This window comes from Vombatus ursinus, unplaced genomic scaffold (assembly GCF_900497805.2).
Source record: "Vombatus ursinus unplaced genomic scaffold, bare-nosed wombat genome assembly UNPS02014781.1, whole genome shotgun sequence".
NCBI lineage: Eukaryota > Metazoa > Chordata > Mammalia > Diprotodontia > Vombatidae > Vombatus > Vombatus ursinus.
In genome coordinates this window covers 15650487-15669395 of record NW_020954559.1, presented here as the reverse complement: position 1 = coordinate 15669395, position 18909 = coordinate 15650487, and the positions used below count along the sequence as shown (strand labels likewise).

The following is an 18909-nucleotide window of genomic DNA, read 5'->3' as shown; positions in this document are numbered from 1 at the left end:
ATATGAGGTTTCTTTGTAGCAGTAGAGTGTCCAATCCTATTCTTTGTTAAAGAAAAGGAATAGCAGGTTTTTTTTCTTTTTTTCCTCTCTCTAATATGTCCTAGCTCATTCAGGATTGTTCTGTAGGATAATTTAGGCAAGGGATTTCAGGGTTAAATTTAAGTACCTGAAAACAGAGGTTCTTTTTATATGCACAGTGGAAGCCTAGAAAATGGCATAAATATTGGTAGGACCAGTGTTTCAAAGAGAAATTAAACAAAAAAAATTAGTCATGACTTGAGGCATGAGGAAAAGCCTAAAAATCAGAAGTGGTTCTCTCCTACCCCCATCTGTAAACAACCAGATGATGGATGGTTTGTTGTAGTGTTCAGCCTTATGTAACCTCAAGTTATTTTGCTGTTAGAACAGCTAATAAAATACATCCCTAGTAGACATTGATAAGTATTTTCTTCCCTTCTCCTCAAGCTCTCTAGGCAAGCTCAAGACCCTCTGGCTGGTTTTCTAACTCAAATGGAAATACGGCTAGGCTTGGAAATGCAATCTTACCCCTGGTGCCTACCTAGTATTTCTCGAACCTTTGACAAGTCACGGATTAGATGCCCTCTGAGGTCCGTTCATTTCAGATCTTTGATCCTCAATCACTTAACTCTCTAAGCCTCAGTTTCTTCAACTGTAAAATAAGGAGACTGTAATAGATGGTCTTTAAATTTCCTTCTAACTCTCATCAAAGGTACTTCATTTACATTGCTGTTTTACTCACTGAGGGCATTTGAATACAGATAGTACTTCAATGAGTGCTCTGGGTGGTATGGATTGTGGGCTGGCCTCCAAATCTGGAAGACCCGGATTCAAATCCTAGCTTAGATGCCTACTAACTATATGATCCTTAGGCAAGTCACTTCAACTTAACCTCTTTTAGTCTCAGTTGTTTCATCTGTAAAATGGGGATAATAATAGCACCTACCTCATAGATTGTTGTGAGGATAAAATGAGATTTTATATGTGTGTGGGTGTGTGTGTGCGTGTGTGTAGTGCTTTGCAAACCTTAAAGAGCTATATAAATGTTAGCTATTAATGTGCATATTGTCTGACTTTTATTTTTCAGGTTGGTCTTAAGAAAATTTTATTAGTCAAGCATGGAATTGTTCAGATCAAGTGCCTTTCTTTCTCAGACATATATTCAATCAATTTTTTTTTCTTTTTTGGCTTCCAACTCACATCAGGACATAAACTCAGGCCTTCAGTTCACCCTGTGGAGATGAATCCTGTGCTCCTAAATGCTAGAGGCTGTAGACTTCACTGTGGCATGTTAATAGTGCTTACTGTAAAGAAGAAAAGGCAGAGTTAAAAAAAATAAATAAATGAAACAAACAAACAAAAAAACTCGGAACCCTCACTCACAAAGAGGTTTGGTTTGGGTTCATTACTATTCATCACGCAGTGTGCTGTCTCTCTCTAAAGTGTTAGTGCCAAATCCTCAAGCCTGCTTTTGCAACCCTTCTAAACACTGCCCACCCCTGCCCCACTCCAAATGTTGGGAAATAAGTGCGGGATTTTGCAACCTAGGATAGAATTGGGGAAAACAAAACAAAAATCCGAAATGCATGATTCAACTAGTAAAATTTAACTCTCCTTTTTTAAAATTAACAAGTGTTTTCTGTCTTTACGCTATGAACAGTTTTAATATCATAGCAATCTTTGACATGTATGAATCTTAATTTTGAATATAGAACCTTGAGAGATCTAAGCTGGTTCTTAAGCAGTTGTGCTACCTATATATTCTTGGTGCTGATAAGGAATGTAGGTGTTTTCCCTTTCTGTTTGGTCTCACTGTGAAGTTTTTTGGATTGAAGTTAACAATTTTGTGAAACTTCAGTTGAACCTCTTCCAGTAATTATTGAGGGAGGGCAGAGTAGGGGTGAGAAGAGAGACCTTGTTACTCTTCCATGGCCTCTATAGCTCCATGCTATTGGCACACATTCATTTCCTTATATCAAATAGCAGTGTTTGAGGCAAGCCAATTCAGAGGCATTTTTTTTTTTTTAAATTTGGAAAGAAAGTTCTGAAGCCCTAAGGCTGAAAGTGTGAAACAATTGTGCTTGAGACATTAATCATGCCATTTTTGACTGCTGTTTGACCTCTTACTTCTCAGGTCTGGGTTTGAGACAAAGCAAGTTCTGTTAGAAGAGATACCCCAAGGTTAAGCTGGTAATTTAAGGGGAAGCTCATAGCGGTTGTGTGGCTCCCTTGATTCCATTAGAAAGAAGATATTGTTTTGTGCATCTAACTTTGGGGGAATGAGGGCTAGGGAACTATAGACAGAGTTCATATTAATACTAATCTGAGAGGTTTGGTTCTTCAAGAAAGAATATATTTTAAACCCATCAGATTCTTCTTCATTTTAAATTAAAAGATCAGTGCAGCATCTTAGTAGATGGATGAAAAATATTTTAGAGAGAATCTATCCAGAATCACCCAGAATGTGAAGTTGTATGTATGCATGAGGTTTTTGAAAGAAAAAAAAAAAAAAACAAAAACTACAAAGCATCAAATGATAGAGAGGGAAGGAAGGTTTAAAGTTCTTTCTGTCTCTGAGGTGCAGCAACTTAGATTTCTGCTGAGTTTTTCCCCATTATGAATCAGAGCTAAAGACAGAATATAAAAGTACATGACCTTGCATCCCGTAACATCCATTCCTCTGATGCCATATTTCAGCTTTAACTGTTCTCCTTGGTGGCAGTTCGGTCCTTTCTCTAATTGTAGGCACTGCCTGTGGATTTTGAAGGATGTGAAAGAGTCTGCCTTCCCGGACAAGAACATAAAGTTGAGATTGATTTGAGTCATTATATTGAGAATTTGCAGCCCTAACTCTTTTTAAGGGGACATGGGGAAATTCAAGACATCCTAGGTAAACTCTATTACTAGGGGATGGTCTTTAGTGTCCTTCTACCATCAGATTTGATGTTTAGCTATGATATATTATGTTTACAATGGGAGAGAAATTGATGAGGTGTGATGAATTGGAAGATGGTACTTGTGGATAAAGAGGGCTATCATTACCAGAAGGATATGTCACATTTTATAGGGAAAGAAATTAATTTAATAGTCTTCAGTAAACTACAGTAACTTTTGGAAAGAAAGTCAGGTGCCCGTGGATAAAGATGGCCAGCATGGCCTCAAATTATAGAGGGAAAAAAGTAAATTTAATAGTTTTTAGAAAAGTACAGTAACTTTTGGAAAGAAAGTCATTTGGATAATCAATTGGTGTTTATTAAGTACTTTCTATGTACTAGACACTGTGTTGGGCCATAGGGATACAAAAATGAAATAGTCCCTGCCCTCAAGGAACTTACATTTTATGAGAGGGAAAAAAACACCTACCAACCAACATGTGTACATATAAATAAATTCAATTCAGTTAAATATAATAAAATAAAATATAATAAATTCAAATAAACAAATACAATTTAAACAAATTCAAAGTAAATATGATTCAAATAAATTTAAATAAATAAAATAAATTCAGATATAATAATTAAATGAAATAAAAATATAAATTCAAATACATAATTCTAATAATTCAAATAAATTCAAAGTAAACAGAATTCAAATAAATACATTTAAATAAATATAATAAATACAATTCAAATCAATAAGTTCAAAGTAAATACAAATTCATTTTTTTTTGGGAGGGGGAGGCCTCCTCATGTAGGAGATAACATTTGAGCTGAGCTTTGAAGAAGATGGGATTCTAAGAAATTCTTGTGGTTTGGGAATGAATCCCATGCAGGGGGTGACAGAGAGCCTAAACAGAGGCACTGAGAGGGAAGATGGAATGTTGTGGGAGAGCAACAGCAAGAAGTCCAGTATGGTTGTGACGCAGAGTGTGTGGCACAACCCCTGTAATATTTCTTCTGATAGTACAACTGTTTGTTACACAAGCTCTTTGGGATCAGAAGCAGAGCTTTCAAATCTCCATAAACCAGCTCTCTGAAGGGAAAAGCATGTCCTGCATGGGAAATGCAATAAAAAGGGCACAAATAGTTCTGCAGTGAGTTAAATGGTATGAGCCTTGTTTTAATACCAGTATTACAGGAAACCAAAAAGAAATTCTGATTATGTTGTAATCAGGAATTATATTGTCTGTTTTCTAATCCATGATTACTTGGTGAATCTTTGCCTGTGTTTGATATCTTATAGATATCTAAGAATCTGATCTTTTAGAAAGCAAGAACTTGTTCTGACACTTTGGTAAGAGGTTTATTTGACTAGACAAGCATGTGTTTAAAGTTCAGTATCTGTCTAGGACAGCAAAGAAGGCAATGGCTTAAAGCAATGATTTTTTTTTTTTTTTGAAGTGTTACTGATGATTTTCTTAGCATCACTGTCATTTCTGGATTACCCTCCCTCCCCTCACCTAATATAATCCTCCTTTTAAGTATAGTTAAGCAAAACATAGGATCATAGACTTACAATGATAATAATGAACTGTACTAAGTGCTTTACAAGTATTATCTCGTTTGATCTCCTTACAAGCCTGGGAGCTGCCATTATTATCCCCATCTTACAGATGAGGAAACTGAGGCAGACAGGTTAAGTGACTTGCCCAGGATCACACAGCTAGCAAGTGTCTGAGGCTGCATTTGAACCCAGGTCTTCCTTGACTCCAGGTCTCATTCTCCATCCGTTGTGCTACCTAAAGTTTAAAGGAATTGTAGAGGTTGGCAAGTCCAACCCCCATATTTTATGGATGAAGAAGGGTATGCCTCATTCTACACCTTTGCTCCACTGCTTCTCTACTGAGAGGAGAGAGGTCTATTTAAGCAATAGATTTTCTGAAGTCAAGTTTAGTCACTGCATTGATCTGAGATCTGAAATCTTTTGGTAGATTTTTCTTTTGCATTATTGTGGCCGTTGTGCAGATTGTTTCCTTGATTGTGTGTGTGTGTGTGTGTGTGTGTGTGTGTGTGTGTGTGTGTGTTTTCTTGCTCTTGAATATTGAAACCTAGGATGGCTTTATGCTACATTTTCACTCTCAACTTGGAATTTAAGGGTACCTCTCAGCATTTGCTTAAAAAGCATGTAATATTTTGGGGCAGCTAGGTGGTGCAGTGGATAGAGCAATAGGTCTGGAGTCAGGAAGACCTGAGTTTAAATCTGGCTTCAAATGCTTACTAGCTGTATGACCTTGGGCAAATCAGTTAATCCTGTTTGCCTCAGTTTCCTCATCTGTAAGATGAACTGGAGAAGAAAGTGGAACACCATTCCACTATCTTTGCCAAGAAAACCCCAAATGGGGTCATGAAGAGTTGGACATGACTTAACAATAACAACAAAATACCTATTTAACATCCTCTAGATTTGGGTTCATAAAAAAGAACTAGTGGGGAATAAGTCTGTGCCTATGTTGTTTGAGATCACAGTACCTCTTACCTGGTATGTCTTCAAAACTTTTTCAAAGCGCCCGTATTTGTTATAGATAACCAAGGCTGTCACTAGACCAGGGCATTTGCTGCTCCAGCCCAACATCAACTCAAAGTCCTGTCACCTCCATTTATTTGTTATTTGATGTGTCCTATCATGAGTACTGGGGCAAGACATTTATGCACCTTAGGCAAGATTTGACAATTTGTGCTGTCAGCTAATCCATTGCTGCCTGCCAGAAACTTTGAGCCTTCACTGTAATATGTCGTCAGAAAATAAATACATACATGCCACAGAGAGTGGACTTTTCTGGTATCAGAAATATATGCAGTTATAAAAAGAAGTAAAAAGTGTTCGTCATTGCATCCTACTAACCGACTCCTTTGCCTACTCTAATTCTGTGTCTGCCCATGACTATTTTTGGGACCCCATTAATAGAAGATTCCTGCACACAGCCCAATTTCACTCAGTGTTTTGTGACATTGTTTTGTCATCTGTGGTGTATTCTGCCATATCAAAGGAAGTCTTCCTGCCTATGCCTTGCTTTTCTTACTCAATGTGTTCCTGGTTGGTGTCTTTCCTTTCCCTATCTCTTCAGAGTTCTTCCATATTAGTCCTGAGCATTTCATCTCTTTCCTTCCCCTTCTTCCATGGGGGTTGTGTTGAATGGAATGGAAACCTGTGCTTGGCTGAAAAAAATATGTCACCATAGTAGATAAGGCAGGCACCTACAGGGTATCAGCTCATTTCCTTTGGAGATGACCTTGGAAAGTAGCTTTTCAGAAGTTATTTTCAAGGACACAGAAGAACAGGGATACACATCTTTTTACTTAAAAAATAATACTAATAATTCTCCTCACTTTTTTACCCCATTAACACTGCATAGTTATAAATATGTGTAAAGAAATGGTGCTTTAAGTATCCATAGTTTTGTTAGTGTGGGTGGTCCTTCTGTGGACTGAGTTATTAACCTTCTTTGAGTCATGGACCCCAATGGCAGTCTGGTGAGACCAATGGATTTCTCAGAATAGTGTTTTAAATGCATAAAATCAAATACATAGTGTTATAAAGGAAACCAATTGAAATACACTTGTCAAAATAGATATTTTTTAAGTTTGTGGACGTCAGGTTAATGACCCCTGATTTATGGGGATAGCTCACAATCCCCTTCCATAAATTAATGATTTGTATCTTTGTGAGTTCCTTTGGCCAAAGCAACTACAACAACAATAAACAACAACACATTACTCTGGCCAACCTGGAGAAAACCTCTCTTAATTTAGCTAGGTTGATCCTCAAATGATAGACAAATAGTCCATTTTTTGGCCCATACTTGAACCATTGATAAGCCCTACCCAAATTTGTGCTCCATTGGAATAACCTTCAACTGCTCATGGTTAACCTTGTCACACAATGAAGCATCAGAAGTTGGCTTTAGTGGAGGAAAGAGATGATGCCTCAAGTTTTATTCCAGTTGATCCTACACATTGCTGTGAAAGTACTTTTGTTTAAATGCAGATCTGACCATGTTAATCACTCTGGTGGCCAACTTTCCATTGACCATTGATGAGTCCCTTGGTACTTGAGTAAGCTAATCCTCTGGTAACAGTCCTCTGAGTCTATTCCTGGGTCCATATTTGAAACCTTTGTAGTTTTGTAAAACCATCCATAGCTTGTGCTCTTTTGATATAACCTTCAAGAAGACAACCTTGCCTTCATGCCATGATGAAGTACCAGAAAGGTGATGATTGAGAATTAGCTTTTAAAAGTAAATGCACATTTCTTTTAAAAATATACTTTGAGAATATATAATTTGATAGATGTGAATACACCTTGGATGTGAATACTCTCTGTGCTAATATGAATTACAAATTCTCTGTTCCTTAGTTGGACGTCTGACTTTGATATTGCTAAAAAAAAGTTATCACCTTGTGGCCAGCCTTCTGTTGATAAGTCTCTTTAAACTTAATTAAACTGATCTTAAGACTGAAGATGTATGTAGTTAACCCTTCCACTTCGCAGGTATTAGGGGCACAGCACCCCCATGATTTGAAAAGTCTATGTAAAATTTTTTGGCCCTCCCTGCCTACCAAAGAAGAAGTCTGAATTATTATGGTATTAAAAAATACAATATGTTGATATTATACAGTACTTTTCATATATTTTATGTATTTCTGAGTTTCTAAACTTTTTCTGTGTCATCTGCTGGCCTTCGTGTATCATCTGTGGCTTCTGCAAAACTCTCCCCAAATTCCCATCTAATTTCTTACACCTACCCACGATATATCAAAACCTCAATGGGGAAAATCGTGATCTGGAAGGGATAACTATAGTAGTAAAAATAATAATAATAATAGCTGACATTTCAATAGCATTTACTGTGTGCCAGGCACTGTACTAAGCACTTTTTACAAGTATTATCTCATCACTGGGTCCTTCCTTTGAGCCTTGCTGACTCGATAAGGCTTGTGCTTTGAAACTCAGAATCACTATCATGCCATGGTGAGGCATACAGCGATGACTTCAGTGGAAGACAAAGTACTATAGTAATACCTAATCAGAAAGTTCACATAAACATGTTCAAATCATTGTGAAGTGTCAAAAAAAAACCACAGTGAGTACACAGTTCTTATATACTATAATCAAATAAATATTTTGTGGTTTGTTGTTAAATATTACTGTGAGCTATTCATCCATCTTGATAGTTTTCCATATTTATCTTGGACTAATTTCTTAGTACTTAAGGTTTTATTGTTAATGATGTTAAAAGCAAGATTTCCTTGGTGAGAAAAATTAATGAGGCCCAATTCTCTCTAATTAATCTAATGAACAATTTGTTCCAACATGTTTCCTGAATATGCACTACTGAGATTTTTATAAACTACAGTCATAATTATTTTTGTTATGATATTATGAAACCTATTGACCATTACCAGTTCTTGTTGGTTGCTTGAGAAAGCTCATTTTTTCGTTCTTCTTTTTCCTGTTGAAGGTGAGCATTGGGTAAATGGTCTTAATCTGAGACAGGAAAGGTCTAAAATATGGTGAAATGTGACATTTTGCTACAACACAGGCCTGTTGTACTCATTAGTCAAGTGTGTTCATGTTTCTATAGAAGAGAGAAATTACGTATAAGAAATTAGTACAGGAATAGGAAAAGAGAAAAAGAATATTTGTAATGTTTGAGTTTTTCTAACGAAAAAATGTTATCTAATACAATATCTATATAACACAATATAGTGTAACATTAAAACATGATATGTTGTTGTTCATTGATACCTGAGATATAATATCAGGAGAGAAGTTATGTTATGTTATGTATGTTATGTTATGTTATGTTATGTTATGTCATGCCATATCATGTTATTTATGTTGCGCAGTGGATAGAGCACTGGACTTGGCCTCAGGAAAACCTGAGTTCAAATCCAGCCTCAGAAATGGTCCTAGTAGTGTGATCTTGGGTAAGTCACTTAATCTCTGTTTGCTGCTGGAGAAATAAGTGGCAAAACCATTCCAGTAACTTTGCCAAGGAAACCCCAGAGACAGAGGTCCATGGGGTCGCAAAGAGTTGGACATGACTGAAACAACTGAATAACAACATGTTATGTTATAATATGTTATATTGTGTTGCATTGACACTATATTAGATAATGCTATTTCTTTAGAAAAACTCAAACATTACAAATATTCTCTCCTTATTTTTTCTTTTCCTATTTTTGTATTGTCATTATTTCTTGTTAGTTTTTTTTATTTAACAAAACAAAAACAAAAAGGTCCATTGGATTTCTATGCTGCCATTCTTCCAAAGATCTTTAAGTGTGTGATTGTGTGTTATCACAATTTTACAGTGTCCTTGGTAGGGTCTGATTTTAAAGATGGAGAAATGAGATACAGAGTGACTCAGCCAAGGTGACCTCTCATGTTATTGTGCAATCAGTGATAAATTTAATTCTCACTCTTTCAGTGGATTTTTCACTAGATGTTTAATATAAAGTTAATTATATAGTAAATGTTATTAATTAAGATTATCTGAGGAAATGTGACCTGTGTGACCTTGAGTGAGTCACTTAATCTCTGTGGGCCTCAGAGACCCAGTTTCTTCATCTCTAAAATAAAAGGGGTTGGACTACATTGTCTTTGAGGTTCCTTTCATCTTTAAATCTATGATCCCAAGTTTCAGAAACCGACAGGAGACTCTATTATCACATAGACCTTCGTTCATCTGTGGGCTTGTATTTGAAGTTTTCCTAGCTTTGTAAAACCCGCCAGAGCTTATATTGTCTTGACATAACCTATAGATTTTTTTTGGTAAGTAAATTGATTTTTCCAAATGCACAACATAATTGATTGTCCTGGGTCAGCCCCCCTATCTTATTCGCATCATCAGTTTTATTCTCCATGAAGAAATGGTTTTCTAAACAAAAGCAGACATTAGATTCCATTCAAATAATCAGACAATTTTAATTAATTGACTCCAAAGAGATTTGATAATCTGCTATAGAAGTTCATGACTAAGAAAGTTGTATATTGGTATACCAGTCTCTTTTGGAAGATATATGCCCATTGCATGGAAATACCAAGAGGCCAGAACAGCCCCTGCCCTCATAAAGAGCTCACATTCTATTGTGGAGGCAACAACATGTATATAATTAGGTACATAAAAGCTACATACAGGGTAAATTGGAGGCAATCTCAAAGGGAGTGTTTTGGTGTTGAAGTGGACAGGAAAGGCTTTTTTGCCGAAGGTGTGATTTTAGCTGGGACTTGAAGGAAGCCACTTCCTACTGAAGGAGAAACCAGACAAGTAACTCAATTGGTAGAATGAAGAATCATGGGATTCAGAGATGAACAGTATTGAATGCACCATTTACAGTTATCCCTTCCACATTGTAACTTTCCCCATCGCAGATTTGATATATTGCAGGCTGGCATAAAAAAATGAAGTGGGAATTTTTTGGGACTTTTGCAGAAATCACAGACAACATGCAAAGGCCAGCAGACAACCCAGAAAACATTTAGAAACTCAGAAATGTATAAAATGTATGTATAGTATTGTATAATATCAACATTTTATCTTCTAATACATAATAATTCGGATTTCTTCTCTGGTATGAAGGGACGGCCAAAAAATTTCATATGGATTTTCCAGATCCCAGGGTCTCCAGGTGCCTAACTTCCCCATTGTGAAAAGAGTAACTATAGTTAAGACCCCTCGTTTTTAGGAAAAAAAACTGGGACTCAAACAAGTTAAGTGACTTGTATAAGGTGATAACAGAGCTGAGATCTGAACCCTGGTCCTGTCTTAAAGAAAGAAAAAAAAATGCTTTTTCTACTTTACCACACTTGGAGAAGGGCTATTACTCAATTTTAGGTGGAACATGTACGTACAATGAATTAAATCAACTCTTAGGTACACATCTATCTTCAATCTCTCTCTCTCTCTCTCTCTCTCTCTCTCTCTCTCTCTCTCTCTCTCTCTCTCTCTCTCTCTTTCTCTCTCTTTTGGCTAGGCAGTGGGGTTAAGTGACTTTCCCTGGGTCACACAGCTAGTAAGTGTTATGTGTCTGAGGCTGGATTTGAATTCAGGTCCTCCTGAATCCAGGACTGGTGCTCTATCCACTGTGCCACCTAGTTGCCACCACACATCTATCTTCTCTTGAAAGCAATGAATAGATTTCATAGGCGTTTAATGTTGGGTCAGAGTTTCGTATATGTATTCTCTGTGTCTTTTTAATGAGTAGGCATCTTACAATCCTTATCTTGTGCTTGGCCAGAACAATGAGGTTTGTTTAAGCAGAGGACCTCCTGGCTTTTAGCTTATTAATTAGAAGTTGGGACTTATTTTAAAATTTACATCTGTGGTGTTTGCTGCATTTCTTGGGTTGACTCATCCTTGGGCAGATATTTCTAAAGGGTGGGAGGCTTTCTCATGGAGACGATCATCTATGACAGAAGGGAGAAACCTCTTCTAGGAAAAATAACATGGATGGATATTTAGATGGAATAATGGGGAAACAGGAAGAATGTCAGGGATTAATGTAATGCACTTGAAATGTGTTGCTTTATTTCTATTTGAAATATATCAGTGAGGCTGCCGGGAAAAAAATAACACCCCACTGAAACCTCTAGCAGCTTTTCATGTTATTGAGTTATCCTTTCCCCCCACTCCCGACCCCATAAACGTGAATGAATATTTTAGAAAGCTTTTGAATCAGCTGCTAGACCAGTGTTTAGCATTCTGATCTTCTTGGAGGCCCAAAGAGAACAAGTGTAGTAGTACAAATGTATTCATTCACATCACACTTGAGTTCTTGGAAAGCCATATGACTTTGAGATTACAGCAATGGAGATGAACTCTGTTTGGGGGAATATTTTTGGGTCTGCATGTATTTTGTGTTTTCTGTAAAGGAATAAGCAAGGAGAATAAGCATTTATTAAATGCCAACTATGTGCCAGGCAATGTGCTAAGCACTTTATAAACATCTCATTTGATTCTCACAACAACCTTTTAATGTAGGTGCTATTATTATGCCGATCTTACCATTGAAAAAGTAAGGCTGACCGAGGTTAAGTGACTTACCCAAGGTCACACAGCTAGTAAGTATCAGAAACCAGATTTGAACTCAGGTCTTCCTGACTCCAGGCCCAGCACTCTATCTACTGTGCCACCTCACTACCTTTGTAGATTTAACTGAAAATGTAACTGATTCCAAAATGTAAACTGAACGCCTTCAAGAATAAAGTACATATTTTAGCAGTATGCCCAAATAATATGAATTTAATGGGGCAGCTAGGTGATGAAGTGAAGAGAGCACTGGGCCTGGAGTCAGGAAGACCAATCTTCAAGTGTTCAAATCCGGCCTCAGACACTTACTAACTGTGTGACCCTGGGCAAGTCACTTAACCCTGTTTGCCTCAGTTTCCTCATCTGTAAAATGAGCTGAAAAAAGAAATGGTAAACCACTTCAGTAAAGACCCCAAATGGGGTCACAAAGAGTCAGAAATGACTGACCAACAACATGAATTTAAAAGCTTTTCTATGTTTATGCGTACAACCAATTTTCCCTTATTTAATGTATTCATAATATTTATTAATTACAGTTTTCAGTATTAAGTACATATGAAGCATGTATTGTAATCATGTTCATTTTGTTATTTTTTTTCCTAGCCCCTTTTATGGAGAAGACTTTTACTGTGAAATTCCTCGGAGTTTTCGGCACTTGTCCTTTTACATTTTTGATAGAGATGTGTTCAGGAGGGATTCCATCATAGGTATGTATTCAAAAAGTATATTTTCCCTATTATTGTTGGTTTTCTTATATGCCTTTGCACTTATGACTTTGAATCAGAAATGGGATGAATTTTGCCTTAAACTTTCCCCACATCTACGCAAGGAAAAGAATCTGTTGATCTTAGGAGAGGATATAGAGCAGGTTCCCCAACCCTCATATAGAGTAAAATATATTTTAATGGTAATCTACCACTTAGGGATACATTAGGGCCTTAGGACAGGGCTGGAAAGTCTCCCTGGTGAAGAGAGCAAATGACTTTCTTTGGAGGAAAAATGAGAATGTAAGGCAGATGGGTAGCGCATAAGGCTCTTTTCTTATCCTTGGTTCTGTCCTGTAGATTTGAGGTCTTTAGCCCTCTATCTATACCCTCACTTTTAAAAAATGGTGTGTTGGAAAGAATACTAGATTTGGAGTGAAAGGAATAGAGTTAAAATTCTAAGCTGGCTAAATAGATTTCAACAGTCTTCATTATAGTTGATAATTGAATCCATGGGAGCTGATGAGATCAAATGAAATAATGTAAAGGGAGAAGAGAAGAGGGCCTAAGAGAGAGTCTTGTGGGACAATTATGGTTAGTGATGGTTACTTGGATGAAGATCCAGCAAGGAGTGGTCAGATAGGTAGAGTGGCTAAGTGTCACAAAAACCTAGAGAGAAGAGAGTACTAAGAAAAAGAGGGTGTCAGAGGCTACAGAAAGATCAAAAAGGTTGAGGATTAAGAAAAGGCCATTTAATTTGACAATTAAGAGATCATTAGCAACTTTGGATACACCAGTTTTGACTGAATGATGAGGCTAGACTATAGAGAGTTAAGAAGAGAATGAGGTGAAAAGTAGTGGAGAAGGCACCAATTGTAGATAACCTTCATAAGGAGAGAAAGGTAGGAGCGATATGGGACAATAGCTAGGAGGAGGATGGATGGATAGTTGTGTTCGTTGGCAGTAGGGAAGCAGCCAATAGACAAGGAGAGATTGAAGATAGTGACAGAGTAGGAATGATAAAGAAAATCTATGGGAGAAAGGATGGAATGGATTCACTTGTGCAGATAGAAGGGTTTGCTTTGGCACAAAGGGTCACCTCCAAACATGAGGGATGAAGAGGAGATGCTGGCAGAAAGCATCTTGATGATATGAGATTCAGAGAAAAGGAGAAGAGGGAGCTTGTGGGGAATGGCCTTAACTTTTTCAGTAAAATAGGAGGCAAGGTTCTTATCTAAGAAGGTGGAGAACTTTGAAGAGTTTGAGGACGGATGAAAAGATTTGGAAAAGCCACTGAGGTGAATGGGATAGTAAGTCAATCAGAGAATTGTAAAAGGGTTGCCTTGCTGTTGTGAGGGCCCACTTGAGATCATGTAACTTAAATCTGTTGTGGATCCAGTTAATGATTTTCTCCAGCTTTGTTCCCACAGCAGGTGATTAGGAGCTGAGACAGCTGAAGCAGTGGATGGTAGGAGTAATCCAGGGTTGATGGTACGCAGGGCCAGAATGAACCCACTTGAAGTTGAAATCTCTCTTTTTATTTGGTCCTCAGATTCATGCTCCTTTCCTTATTCTACCCTAACAGTCTGCAATCCTTTAAATCAGGAGATGTTAAACTTTTTCCTTTTTTTTTTTTAATCATTGATCCCTTTGGCAGTCTAGTGAATCCTATGGCACTCTTCTCAGAAGAATGTTTTTAAGTAGTTGAAGGAAGTACTAAATTTCAGTTAAAGGCCAGTGAAAATAAAGATGTATTTTTTTCCATCCAAGTTCATGGACTCTGAAACCTAATACTAGGTTTCAACCCTACTGTAGTATTCAGGGACACTAGGTTAAGAACCCCTGATTTCAATGGTTATTAAGCCATTTATTGGATGTAAAGCACTGTGGAAGACCAGAGACCTTAAGAAGCATTAACCTTAAAGTTCATATTGACATTTGTTGTTATTGTTCAGTCATTTCAGTTGTTTCTGACTCTTTGTGGCCCCATTTGGGGTTTTCTTGGCAAAGATACTGGAATGATTTACCATTTCCTTTTCTAGTTCATTTTACAGGAATGAGGAATTGAGGCAAACAGGGTTAAGCTATTTGAGTGGCTGAGGTCAGATTTGAACTCAGATCTTTCTGACTCCAGGCCTGGCACTCTATCCACTGTGCCACCTATCTGTCACATATTGACATAGAGGCATAAAAAATAGAGTAAGACAAAAACCTCAAGTTGCTTGATCAGAATCCCTGTTGAAGAGAAATACATGTAAACTACTTTAATCAATCCCTTTAAATAACCTCCTATTTCAGCCATAAACTATTTCTAAGTAGCTGAGCTGGAGCAGAGACCCTTGTAGGGTGGCTGCAATCATTGCCTCTCTTTCTATAACTTGCTAGACCAGAGGTTGTTAACTCTTTTATGTCATGTACCTCTTTGATGGTCTGGTGAAGTCTGTGAACCCCTTCTCAGAATGTTTTGAAATGCATAAAATCCAAAGGATTGCAATAGGAAAACAATTATATTGTTGTTGTTGTTTTTTGTTTGTTTTTTTGGGTTTTTTTTGGGTTAGGCAGTGGGGATAAATGACTTGCCTAGGGTCACACAGCTAGTAAGTCTTATGTGTCTGAGGCTGGATTTGAACTCAGTTCTCCTGAATCCAGGGCCAGTGCTGTATCCACTACGCCACTTAGCTGCCCCGAAAACAATTATATTGAAATCTATTCATGAAAGTATTAAAAACAAAAATTACTTCACAGGATTCAGATTAAGAATCCCTCTACTTACTTGGATTTAATAAACCACTTCACACTGTAGACAGATGCAGAAAGATCCAAGCAAATGTTAGGACTAGCTATATGGGGGCTCTGACTGCACTGGAATCTTTCTAAGACATTTCTGGCTACAGAATGGATACATGGTGAGGCACGTTGCCAGCCAAGAGAACTTCTTTACTGAAAGTGTCCAGAGAGCCTTGTTAATGAAATGGTGACACTTAAAATAGGACAGTTGTGGAAATGTGTTTGACTTAGATCTGGAAGGAATCTTAGAGAGCCCTAGACCAGGTGTTTTTAACCCAGGGTTCATGAATTAAAAACAAACAAACAAACAATTTCAATAACTGTGTTTCAGTATGTTTGGTTCAGTTTGTAATCCTGTGTATTTTAAACAATTATTCTGAGAAGTTTCATTATTCTGAGAAGAGGCTTCTCCAGATTGACAAAGTGGTCCAAGATACAAAAAAGATTAAGAACCCCTGCTCTAGCCTAACACGACTACGGATCTGGTGCTAGCGTTGGAGTCAGGAAGCCCTTGGTTCAAATCCTCCTCCCTGACATTTGGTTGGTGATCGTCCTTTGTTCTCAAAGAGGACCAAAATGACATCACTATCTTAGAATCAAGTTACAGCGTGTCTGACTGTTGCTGATCAGACCAGTATGAGCTTGAAAGGCCCCGCCACAGGTCAGCCACAAACTGTCCGTGTGGACTTTCTCTGAATTTGTTCATCTCAAGTTTTTTTTGACCTTCTTCAATTCTGCTTTTCTCATAGAGCACAGCAAATTCTTTGATGAGGACATGCCATGTTGGCCGGTCTTTTACTAGGATCTGCCATGTCTCACAATCAATTCCAAAAATCTTCAGAGCCCAGCCCTGACATTTACTAATACAAGCAAATTGATGAACCTCTCTGAGCCTCGGTTTTCTCATCTGTAAAATGGGAATAATAATACTTCTAGTTCCTATCTGAGATGATTTTGGTGAAGTGCAAATGAGATATCTGTAAAGTATCTTGCTAATCTTTCAGCCACTTGATATATATGTTGGTTATTATTGTTGCAAATGAGAAAACTGAGGCCCAGAGAAGTGAAATGATTTGCCAAAGGTCACACAGCCAGGACAACCTACTCTTCCTGACTTTTTGTACAGTGCCTTTTCTGTTAAGTCCCATGGTATATGTGATGCCTCACCAATTTTATGCATGTGGACAAAACCTACCTTTTGTAGAACTTACGTCAATGAACAAATCTGGCAAATATTAATTTGTTATGGACCAGGTATCAACTCAGCAGAAACCTCATAGTAAATGAGAAGAAATCTTAGTAGTGAGATAAAAGAATAAATGAGATGGAAGGAGAACCAAAGGATTGAGCTGTTTGGGGTCTGAAGGAATAATGTCATTTGTGAATGTTAAGATAAATGAGAATAGCTAATTTTAATTTGGATGTGGAGACTGTGGAGAATTCTGCCACTTAAGCTGTGAGGTCTTGCCTGGAGAATGGTTCATTCTGGAGCTGGGAGCTGTGTCTGGAGAATTAAACAGGAGGACATTGTTTCCCTAAGCACCTAGAGAGTTTAAAGAGAGAGTACTAGCTAGATTGGGTTGGAAATAGAAAGAGAAACTAGACTTTTGGGGAGCTCAGACAGTCATGAGATCTAGTAGCTGTATCATCTATTCATTCAACAAGTTTTACTGAATATCTCTTTTATCTATGGCATGGAATATAATGCACCAGCATTCTTATAGTTTCTTGTATGTTATGGATTTATTTGGTGCTATGGATGATTCACTATGTTTGGTTACATTCAATGTTTCATTCAATTCAACCTACATTTTTAAAAAGCCTAGTATCTGCAAGCCATTATGCTAGCACAGGGGTGGGGGAACCTGAGGCCTCGAGGCCACATGTGACCCTCTAGGTCCTCAAGTATGGCCCTTTGACGGAATCCAAACTTGTTCTGTGAAGTTGTGAATTCAAGGCAAAAAACAAACAAACAAACCAATACCTGCCCTCAAGATGCATCCATTCTAAAAGAGGCTATGGATGACTCACTCTTAAAATTAAATAGAGAATATCAGTCAGTGGCTCAGAAATTATTAATGCCCATTATGTGTCAGGCACTGTGGTAAGCACTAGAAATACAGATAGACACAAAACTATTTTCACCCTCAGAGTGAATAAGAGCTTTTTAAGGACATGGCCCAAACAGTAGACCCCATTAAGCTTCTGGTAGTGGCAGTAAAACTACCCAGTTGTCAAAGAACACCATATGGACAGCATCATAGTGAAGCTCCATTATCTTTTGTACAGTCTCTCTTTAGGTAATGCTTTAGTTTCTAGTATAGTCCTGGACCTTTACAAATGTAGTACATGTCCCCTACTTGTAGGCCTGATTCCATTCATGAAGCATGTAAGCAGGATAGAATATGATTTTCATTTTGACCAGGGAGAGACACCATTAGAATCCTCTGGGAGCCAAAAATTGCCTGGAAACCACACTTTGTCCTTGTTCTGTGTAATTAATTCCTTCCGGATAGGAGTGCCCTCCCTTCTGGGGTATGGCATGGGGGGCCACTTGTTTCTTATCTCCTCCTAATCTGGTAACATTTATTTAAGAAACAAGGAAGAACATTGTAAGAATGAACAATTTTGTAAAACTTGAGAGTTCTGATGAATGCAGTGCCCAATTTCACAGAACAAATCTCTTCAATGAAAGGGATTATAAAAATAAAACAGGCCTCACCCAAGGACATAGAAGGTCACATGTGGCCTCAAAACCACAGGTTCCCCACCCCTGGACCAACCAATAATTCTAGAGGACCAATGATGAAGAGAGCTGGCTATTCATCTCCTAACTGAAAGTTAATGAAATAAATACACAGAATAAGACATGTTTTTGGACATGGCAAATATGGGATCATGTCATATAAGCTCTTTGAAGGCAGGAATTTTTTTTTTTATATGTAGGAATTTTATTTTGTTGAAATACATCCATTTTCCCCTCAATTTCCCCATAGTCTATTTCCAAAACTAACTTCTCTTTTAAGGGAAATGCTTTTTAATCTGTGTAAAATAATTCTGGCTTTCTTAAGCAGTATTATTATCCATCTATTTTTCTTTTTTTGTTTGTTTTTGCTTATTTTTTTTTTTTGTTTTCAACATTTACTTCCACAAGATTTTGAGTTCCAAATTTTCACCCCATCTTGCCCCTCTCCCCACCCCAAAATGGCTTGCATTCTGAATACCCCTTCCCCTCGTCTGCCTTCCCTTCTATCTCTCCCCCCCCCTTCTCTTATCCCCTTCCCTTTCAATTTTCCTGTGGGGCAGGATGGATTTCTGTACCCCATTTCCTGTATTTCTTATTTCCCAGTTGCATGTGAAAATGTTTTTTTTAAACATGTGTTTTTAAAATTTTGAGTTCCAAATTTTCTTCCTCCCCCCCCCCCATTG

The 18909-nt window shown here is 37.6% G+C and overlaps 1 protein-coding gene across 2 annotated transcripts in view; it reads left to right on the top strand.

The window, feature by feature from the left end:
* LOC114046204 (ras GTPase-activating protein 3) overlaps positions 1-18909 on the top strand; it is a 287029-nt gene that overhangs the window by 115548 nt on the left and 152572 nt on the right. For both annotated transcript variants that reach the window (XM_027866455.1, XM_027866454.1), the window contains exon 3: positions 12593-12696. In XM_027866455.1, the coding sequence (XP_027722256.1) occupies positions 12593-12696 (104 nt within the window). The remainder of the gene's footprint in view (positions 1-12592; positions 12697-18909) is intronic.